The sequence below is a fragment of the Mesitornis unicolor genome, unplaced genomic scaffold (genome assembly GCF_000695765.1).
Source record: "Mesitornis unicolor isolate BGI_N332 unplaced genomic scaffold, ASM69576v1 scaffold32179, whole genome shotgun sequence".
Taxonomy (NCBI): domain Eukaryota; kingdom Metazoa; phylum Chordata; class Aves; order Mesitornithiformes; family Mesitornithidae; genus Mesitornis; species Mesitornis unicolor.
The window spans coordinates 1-9083 of NW_010205768.1; the positions used below are offsets into that span (position 1 = coordinate 1).

At 62.4% G+C, this 9083-nt stretch overlaps 1 protein-coding gene across 1 annotated transcript in view; it reads right to left on the bottom strand.

Moving 5' to 3' along the window:
• Nucleotides 1-270: 270 nt before the first annotated feature.
• Nucleotides 271-9083, bottom strand: part of KIAA0100 (KIAA0100 ortholog) — a gene marked incomplete at its 5' end in the record, with an annotated part of 12818 nt that continues 4005 nt past the window's right edge. The window contains 27 exon segments of the mRNA XM_010191528.1: nt 271-829; nt 925-1059; nt 1154-1255; nt 1597-1721; nt 1931-2069; nt 2155-2265; nt 2355-2441; nt 2515-2695; nt 2796-2917; nt 2999-3154; nt 3238-3359; nt 3641-3823; nt 4006-4105; nt 4204-4410; nt 4513-4670; nt 4769-5063; nt 5399-5601; nt 5675-5774; nt 5860-6050; nt 6182-6402; nt 6476-6594; nt 6674-6876; nt 6964-7155; nt 7391-8134; nt 8137-8476; nt 8640-8845; nt 8963-9073. Coding sequence (XP_010189830.1) covers nt 647-829; nt 925-1059; nt 1154-1255; nt 1597-1721; nt 1931-2069; nt 2155-2265; nt 2355-2441; nt 2515-2695; nt 2796-2917; nt 2999-3154; nt 3238-3359; nt 3641-3823; nt 4006-4105; nt 4204-4410; nt 4513-4670; nt 4769-5063; nt 5399-5601; nt 5675-5774; nt 5860-6050; nt 6182-6402; nt 6476-6594; nt 6674-6876; nt 6964-7155; nt 7391-8134; nt 8137-8476; nt 8640-8845; nt 8963-9073 — 5036 coding nt within the window.

Here is a 9083-nt window from a genome sequence, read left to right on the forward strand (position 1 = left end):
CTCATCCTCCCTTTGCCCCCTGCTTGCCTCAGCGACCACTACCCCTGCAGCCCCTCTGAGCCCCAGCACAGCCCCGTGCATCGACAGGACCGGAGTGAGATGGAGGCAAGGGCTGAGCCTGGGGTGATGCAGATGCTGCAAGTGAACCCCAAACCCTCCCAAAATGGAAAGGCAGGGGTAAAGCTGCTGAGCTGAGGGGGGATGGCGCTGAGCCCGGCCATGCGGGGTGAATGGGGAGGTGAGGAACGAATGACCAGTCCAAGAATGTCCCAAATTAAAAACTCTTTTATTTAAATTCTCTCCTGTTCCCCTTTCTCCCAGCCTAGAGCGATCCTGCTGCTTTACCGGACCCAGGGGCCAGGCCCAGCACGCACACAGCAGGGATGGGGGGGAAGCTCACAGGAGCCCTTGGCACAGGAGGGGGCTGCACCCCACAAAATAGCCCTGGAGCACCCTGCGCCCCGCATCCCCATGCTGCCACACCCCTGCCCTGCAGCACTGGGTCTGCCGAGGGCCTGCACACAGCAAACCCTCACCTTGGGCAATGCTGTGCTGAGCAGCGCAGCCCCCTCCGCCCTAGGGCTGCCTCTCTGGAGCAGGCAGCACTGGGCACCCCAGTCCCTTCCCGGCCAGCCGGGTGTTGCTGTCATTTGCGCCTGCCGAAAATCGACTTCTTGCTGGGGTTCTTCTCGCCCACGCTCAGCCCAATGAGCAGCCGCGCCTTCTCGTCCTCCTCCTGCTGCTGGATGGTCCCGTCCGATTTGTTCTCCAGCTTCCCCCGGGCCTCCGTGCCTGCCGCCGGCTTCAGGCGTAGCTTCTCCTTGATCACCTGCCCCGGGATTTAGGGAGCTCAGTACCCCATGGCTGCACCCAGACCCCTCGGCACAGGGGTGAACACGTCAGATGGGATGGGGTGCCACGTACCTGTGCCACCAAGGCTTTGCGGCTGTCCCTCTTCACTGCCATGGCAAAGTCCAGCCACGTCCAGGTGTTGTTGTGGTACTCCAGGCACGGCAGCACCAGATTCAGGTCGCCCCAGTCCACACTGTTCTTCTCGCCCTGGTGACAGCAGCGTCAGGAACCCTGGGACAATCCCCCCGGCCGCAGAGGCCATGCCCCATCCCCAGCACGCCCCATCCCACCGGCCCCGCACCTTGTAGCTGACACAGAGCGGCACCTGCGGGATCTTGATGTAGATGAAGGAGTTGTTCATGGCCGCGCGCTCCTTCATCTTGTCGATGTCATCCACGGGATGCTGGGGACACAGCAGGAGCCATGAGCAGAAGGGAAGGAAAGGGGACATGGCCAGGAACCAGCGGGGAAGGGGCAGTCGGGCACTAGGCCATAGCATTGCTTCACTGGGGAAGAGGTGAGAGCTGCTCTGGCATGGAGTTAGGAAAATGAGATACTGCAGGGATCACTTCAAGTGTGCAGGTGCTTGGTTGTAAAGGATGCAAATCCTCACAGTGGGAGGGAGCAGGAGAAAATGGACAGGCAAGCGTGGGAGGACATGGCTGCCCAGCCTCGCAGCCAAGCGAAAACAGATTGGCTCCGCAGCAGGGCTCTCCCACACTCCCTCAAGGCAGCAGCAGGTACCTCGGGAGCTTTTCGGAAAGATCTTCGGACGCCTGACGTGCGGTTCAGTCCCTGAGCGACTCCCTTCCCTGGGCCCAGCGAGTCATCGGCCACGATCAGCTGCCGCGGCTTCACCACGGGGATCCCTGGGACAAACAAGGCGGGAGGTGGTGGCTGAGGCTCAGCCATGACCCAGTTTTGCCCCCAGTGGCTCCCTGTCCGCAGCGGAGACCACCACAAGTCCCTGTTCCTCAACGCATGGCCCACCAGCAGCTGCCCACAAACACACCCTGGACACGCAGCCAGACCTGCTCAGGGACATCCCTTGGGTGCCAAAGGTGACCGTGAGCCTCACCTGTCGTCACCAGCTTGGACTTGTCTTCTTCATCCCCCACCACCTCCTCCTCCTCCACGTTGCGGCCGGGGAAGAAGAAACCCATCATCCTGTGGAAGAACTGGTGGGTGAGCTGGATGGTGAGGGGTACCACATTCACCTGTGGGAGAGAGATGTGTCAGAGCTGGGCACACGCTGCCCATGCCCTGTGGGGACCCTGCCACCTCCCGGCCTGGCCCTGGCACCTCAAAGTGCTCCTTGATGGAGATGCCTCCCACGGGTGGCCGGACCTTGCTGAAGATCCTCAATGCCAGCTGCCGGCCGGACTGGCAGGAGCTCTGGGGACGCAGCACCACCTGCAGGGAAGAGGACGGGTGGCTGGAGTGAGGACAGGCCACCCACAGGTCCCCAGGGTGCAGGGCTGCTCCCCCAGGCTGCCGCTTGCCTTGTACACCGCATTGGGCAGGAGGTTGTTCATCGTGACCCAGCCCAGCTCCAACAGATGCTCGGCCGTGTCGTCGGACTTGTTGACCTGCGCACACAGACCCATCAGCCCTGCATGTCCCCAGCCCTGAGGACATGGGTGCCACTGGCCGACTCTGTACCTTGCTGTAGAGGAAGCGCTGGAGCTCCAGCTCGGCTATGCCCAGCTGCCCGTCCTCCTCGGTCAAGCGCCAGCGCGCCTGGGCGAAGTAAAACTCAGTGCGGCGCGCCACGCTCACATCTTCCGGCTGCTTTCGCAGCTCCATCTTGTTGGCTCGCTGCAGCTGGAAGTCCTTGAAGCACCTGCAGCAGAGAGAGGAGAGCTGGGACGTGGGAGCCCTGGGACGTGGGAGCCCTGGAGTAAGGGGGTCACAATGCTGGGAAGGCCAGAGATGGCCCCTACCTGATGAGTATGTTCAGCTCCTCGCTTTCCAGCTGCAGGTCAGCTTTCTCCTGGCTCAGCTGCTGCTGCAGCCTGTGGTTGAGGTCGAGCAGGCTCTCGTTTTTGCTGTCATCCTGCAGGGACTGAAGGACAGACAACCCTAAGCACCCTCCACCCCCGAGCAGAGACTCCGGGGAGCCAGGCCCTGAGGAATGCAGGCTCACCTTCACGTTGGAGTACATCTGCTTCTCCAGCTGCCGGATCTGGGCGACGTGCTGCCTCACTGCCTCTTGCAGGTGTAGGATACTGCTGCGCTGCTCCTCGGGGTTGCTGGAGATTTCCAGCTGGAAGCGCACCCGTTGTTTCTTCTCGCTGTGCTCCTGGACGCAGGGAAAGGGGACGGTTAGGATTGCCCTGGGTGCAGGGCAGGGAGTGACACGGTGACCTGAGGCCTCGTGGGTACCTTGCGTTTGGGCTCCACATGCAGCAGCAGGTTGTTGACTATGTCGAGGATCATGGCATACTGCGCGGGGTTGGTGGAGATCTCCAGGTCGTGGTGGATCAGCGTGAATGTGTCCACAGCTCCTGCAGGGACACACAAAGGACGTGTGAGGCCTCAGTATCCCACAAACGGGATGCATGTGGGGGCCCAGCCAGAGATGGAGAGAGATGGGGAGTGAGCCAAGGTGGCTCGAGCAGGTACAGCGTGTCCAGCATCACCGGGTGCATGCCACGGGGCTGGGGATCCCTCCTGCATGCACCCCTCTGATCTCAGCAGGGCCAAGACAGACCATCCTTGGTCTGGTGGCACCCATGGGTCAGTCCAGAGCTCTGTCCCCTGAGACGCAGTGCCTGGAGGTACTCACCCTCCTGCTTCTTCAGGAGATCCTCCTTCTCCAGGTTGGCGGGAGTCTCGGGGGGCTTTATCTGCGTGGCCAGCTCGGGGTCGATGTCATGGCTGTAGCTGATGTAGTACATGCGGCAGCTGCAGCGAGAGATGATCCTCTGCACTTGCTGGGTCTGCTGGGCTTCTGAGGGCTGGTTCCAGTCTGGGGACAGGCAGGGGACCGTGGTCAGAGCACCACATCCCAGCACATTGGGGACCCCGCGACGCAGGGCTCAGAGCATCAGCCAGCTCCTGGGCCCATCCAAAGACAGGCCAGGTGCTCTCAGCTTTACCAGCCTCAAGGACACACGTGAGTAGTTTTGGAGCAGGCACAGTGGCCAGTACCTGTGGTGGTGCTGACCATGCCCCCCACTGCCTGCCCGCTCTCCATCAGCTCCTGCACCGAGTCCAGACTCCGCTGCCGATGCTCCTCGATATTTTTCACCTGGGGACACAAGGAGGCACCACTGGCTGTCCCTGCTCTCCCTTCCCTGGGTACCAGCAGTGCTGCCTACCCCCCACGCAGCCACCCGAGCTGCTCACCTCCAGCCAGAGCTGCCCAAGCTCCCTCTCAGTGGGGCCGCTCTCCGTCGTGGCGAAGTACTGCATGCCATCCAGCAAACAGGTCCAGGACGTCTTCTGCTTCAGCGTGTCCCCATACCAGGCGGGATGGTGTTGGCACTGCAGCAGCTGGGCCTTCGCAGCGGACACAATCACGCAGCCCTCCGTCTCCGCGCCGCGCAGCACCATCTGCAGAGGGAGAGACCCTGGCTGTCAGATGAGCCCTTTTGGGGCAGGCACAGCCCCTCTGTAGACAGCGTGCGGCCAGGCAGGGTGGCTGAGGCCAGGTACCTGGCAGTTGACCAGCTCGATGAGGCAGTTGCGGTTGTAGATGTCATCGGTTTGGCAGGCGGCGATGCCGCACAGCTGCTCGCTGGCCCCCGACTCCTCCTCTGTGAAGACCACAAACTTGTCCGTCTCCTCAATGAGCTTCTGCAGCATGTAGGCCCCTGAGGAAGGAGAAAGGGTCAATGCAAGGCTGTGGGGGCTGGCTGGGGGCAGTGGGGTGAGGGCAGGCACAGTTTTGGATTCCCCCTTCTCTGCTCACCCCCCGAGGAGGCTCTCTCGGGACGGCCGCTGGTGATGGGAGCGGTCACTCTGGCAGGGGCGGAGTGAGCGGAGAGCGGACCCCGCTTCAGCTTCTTGGCTTGCAGCTGCGTGTCGATCTTCAGTCCCTTCAGCGCCTCGGTGGACAGGTTGCGCTTGAGCACAGCCGCTTTCTTGTAGCCGTCGTAGAGGCCAAAGGCGATGTCCCGGTTGGTGGTGGTCCAGGACGCCCGCAGGTCCACTAAGTGCAGTTGGTGTGTGTGGAAACCATCGTCCCCGTCCCGCAGGGGCAGCTCCTGGGCACAGAGTCAGAGCCTCAGCACAGCAAAGCCACCCACAGCCCCTGCCCATGGGCTCTGCACATGGGGACTGGGAGCCCTGGCAGACCCTGCAGGCAGAGTGTGGGGATCAGAGCCTGGGAAACCGCCCCAGAGACCTCTGCAGAGACCCGCACCAGGGATGCTGGGGTTGGAACCGGGCAGCCCCTTGGCCAGGCACTTGGGAGATTACAGGCCCTGCAGATCTGTCTCCTCTCCAGCCAAATCCCTTCCCCGTTGCACCCAAAGACCAAGGTCCCCTTTTCCCAGGGGGATCTCATCAGGCCAGCGCTGCTGTGCCCCATGAGTGATACCTCCTCAGCCGTGCGGTTGCTGTGCCGTTGGTAGGTGAGGGATGACAGGCTCAGCAGGTGGGTTTTCTTCACCAGGGTATCAAGCCTGTGGTCGGCGTTCTCGTCACAAGTGGAGGCCATGAGGTGCACAGTGACCTGGCTCAGGTCGCTCACCATCTGTGTGATGCTCCACTCCGAAATCAGGCGTCGCATCACGGTGCCGGCTGGGGGACAGGGCGAGGGGTCAGTTGTGGCCCTGCCCTGGGTGGAAATGCTGCTGGCAGAGCCCTCACTCACCTTGTGGGATGAGCCGCTGGGTACCACGAGTGAAGATGTGCCCCTGGCAGCACTCCACCTGGATGCCCCGCTGCTGGGCAAAGGAGGCCCAGTAATGCACCTGTGAGAGAGCAAACAGCAGGGGCTGAGAGCCCAGCACAGGCAGAACAGCGAGACAACACCAGATTCCCACCGCCAGGACTTGCCTGCAGCTGGGGGAAGAGCGCGGTGTAAGACAGCTGCTTGTAATGCTGCCCCAGCTTCTTCTTGCTGGGTTTCATGTTGTTGAAGAGCTTCCCACGGCAGATGGGGCGTGTTACGCTGGTCCACGTGGCCCAGAAGTTCTGCATCCAGCGGAGGGTGCTGCTGTAGAGCAGGATCCGGGGCTGGGAGTGCTCTGAGAATACACCTGCCATCAGCCAGCACCGTGGGGCAGGGACACAGCAGCACCCAACCCAAGACCGATAAGGATCTCTCAAACCAGCACACCCTCAGCCCCGAGGGATCCCGAGGGCGCTGTGGACCCACCTTCACTGGGCCGCGTCAGGTCCATCCGGATGGAGAGGTTGAGGTTTTCGGAGCGGAAGGCACGGTAGGAATCGTACTGCTGCCCCACCGGCACCTCGGGCAGGAACTCGGGGGAGCGCAGCACCACGCCGTGGTGGTCGTGGGGGTTCCCGTGGCACAGCCACTGCAGGTCCAGCGTCATGCACAGGTCGGGCAGGTGCAGGAAGCAGCAGTCGTCGTACCTGAATGGAGAAAGAGACCCCAGTCACCCCCTGGCACCAGTGGCAGCCCGTGTGCTCCCAGACCCTCACTCACTTGGATGCTGTCCGGACGTTGATGTCCAGGTTGCCCTTGAAGACGAACTGCCCAGGCTTCCAGTGGAAGGAGAGGTGGCTCCACTCCCAGTGCATGTTCTCTGTGGTGTTGTAAGGGTCCTGCAAGGACAAGCACAGAGAGCAGCAGGGGTCAGCCAGCCCCACACCACACTCTGCTCCCTACCCCAGTGGCACCCACCTCAGTGGCCAGCTGGTGCAGGTTGGCCTGTTCAATGTCCATGTGCCAGTCCCCGTGGAAGAGGAGGCGGCTCTTGTCCCACCAGGGCAACGGGGCACTGGGGTCCTCCGAGGGCTTGGTGAGGAGGTCCACGCACTGACCGATCAGGGTCCAAGCAGGGTCCCAGCAGGGCCCCCACACGATGGTGTACTGGGAGATCTCAGCTGGGGACACAGAGGTTGGCTCAGCACTTCGCACATCCCACAAAGCCCCATCCCGGCACAGAGCCTCCCTGTCCCTCCAGCTCTTACAGTGGAAGTCGTGGTAGAACTTCAAGGGTGGCATGTTCCTCTCCACTGTCGTGTCCCCCCAGGGCGCCCCCAGCTTCAGGACCTGGCGGCGCCGGGAGCAGGCCTGGCCGCTCTGCTCGGCTCCGATCAGCCGGCCCGAGAGCTGCCAGTTGCGGATCTCAAAGAGGTAGCGAGGGTAATCACGGATCCGCACTGCAGGGCAGAGGAAGGGCTGAGAGAGGGGGCAGCAGAGGGACACTGCCCTGTCTCCCCACTCTGGACCACGGCTGTTCTGTCACATCTCTGCTCCCTGCCCTTGAACCTCCAAAAACCATTTCCCCTGCTTGGTTACACATCACGTGGTGGCAGCAGGTGCCTGTCCCGGGAGCCCAGGCCATGCAGTCACCATGCTGGCCTCTAAGGGCACCCCTCATGGGAAGCAACTCACCAAAGAAGCTGCCAACTCTGCCCTTCATCATGCGGCACCACTGGGTGACCATCTCCAGACCCTCGGGAGGGAACGGGCTGACACCATCCAGGTCCCTCATCTGCTCCAACACACGCTCTGTGCCGTGGAAGGACTCATCAGCCATGGCCACCAGCTCCAGGTGGGCCAGGGTCCAGGTGAGGAGGGCCCTCCGCATAGGTGTGTTGGCGTAGAGGCGCCGCGAGCGCTGGATGTAGATCTCGATGTTCTTCTTCTCCAGCGAGGCGTACAGCTCCTCGATCTTGCGTGCAGGCAGCAGCTCACCGTGCTGCTTGCGCAGCGCAGCCACCTTGGCATCCAGCAGCTGCAGCCTCTTGGCGCTCTCCTTGCTCTCGTCCTTCATCAGCTCGTAGTTGTCTCGTAGCTTGACCTCGAAGACGTCGTCCAGGAAGACCCAGGAGAAATGAGTCACTTTGAGCAGGAGGTCAGGAGGCAGCGCCGTGCTGGCAGGGCGCCCGCGCCGGTGCAGCCCTTTCAGCCACTTCTGCACTCCCACGGCAGCATCCAGCGTGCGGGAGAAATCGTACTGGTAGGGGAACTCGATGGTGACGCTGGCGAAGGAGAAGGCCCAGCCGCGGTTGCGGAGGGTGTGCAGGGTGGGGAAGGCGCAGCGGTGCAGGATGACCTCCTCCAGCTCCGGCAGCAGCTTCACCTCCACCTCCTTGAAGCTGAAGATGCTGTGTCCGTCAAAGCCGGCAGCCAAAAAAAAAATAGCCCCCCGCCGTGCCAGCTCACGGAGGTCCTTTCGGCAGCCAGGCTGATGTAGTTGGCCTCAGAGACAAAGGCTGTGACCTTGGCAGAGCTCAGCTCCAGTGACAGGGACAGGAGTCTTTTGGGGGGGATCCCATCTGGCTGGAGGGGCCCTGGTGTCTCAGTAGGGGTGGCTGGGTGGGACGCTGGGCTCTCCAGGGGCAGGGATGGAGGTGTCCCGTGGCCGAGGGCGCTGCGCAAGGCTTCGTGGCACTGCAGGGTGGCCAGGGTGTGGTGGTACAAGTGCATGTGGTCGGGCGGGCTCCACAGCACGGCCAGCCCCTCACCGCACTGCACCTACAGTGAGAGAGCGTGAGCAGGCAGAGAGTCACTGCCAGGTGCAGCGCAGCACAGCCCCGTTCTCTCCATCACCTTTCAGTGCCAGCCAGTCCTCCCCCTGCCCCATCCGCCCCAGTCCCACCAGTACAGGGTAAAGCCAAGACCCGAGGCTCACACAGACCTCCAGGGAACGGATGCTGCTGTGGTAGGTGACAGAGAGCATGGAGAGGTTGGCCAGCGGGTTGGGGATGGCAGGAGCTTTGCAGCACGGCTGCATCTTCTCCGTAATGCTCTTTACCAAGGCCAGCACCATGCCCTGGACGCTGACTGTGCAGCTCTCAGCACTTCCCAGGACGGTCAGCGTGTCCAGCCGCAGCTCCAGAGCACCTAGAGAGATGGCACATCAGAGCTGGAGGCATGGAGGAGGCACACCACGACATGCCAGGTCCCTGACTGCAGGCTTGTTCAGGACAGCCACCTGGGATCACGCTGGATGTTACTTACCCACCAGGGCCGAGAGTGTGAAAAGGTTCACGTCCTCCACCTTCAGATCCACCTTCCAGAGCAGCCCCCAGGGCTCACTTGAGGCAGAGAGCAGCTGCTTGGCAGGCTCAGCTTTGCTGGG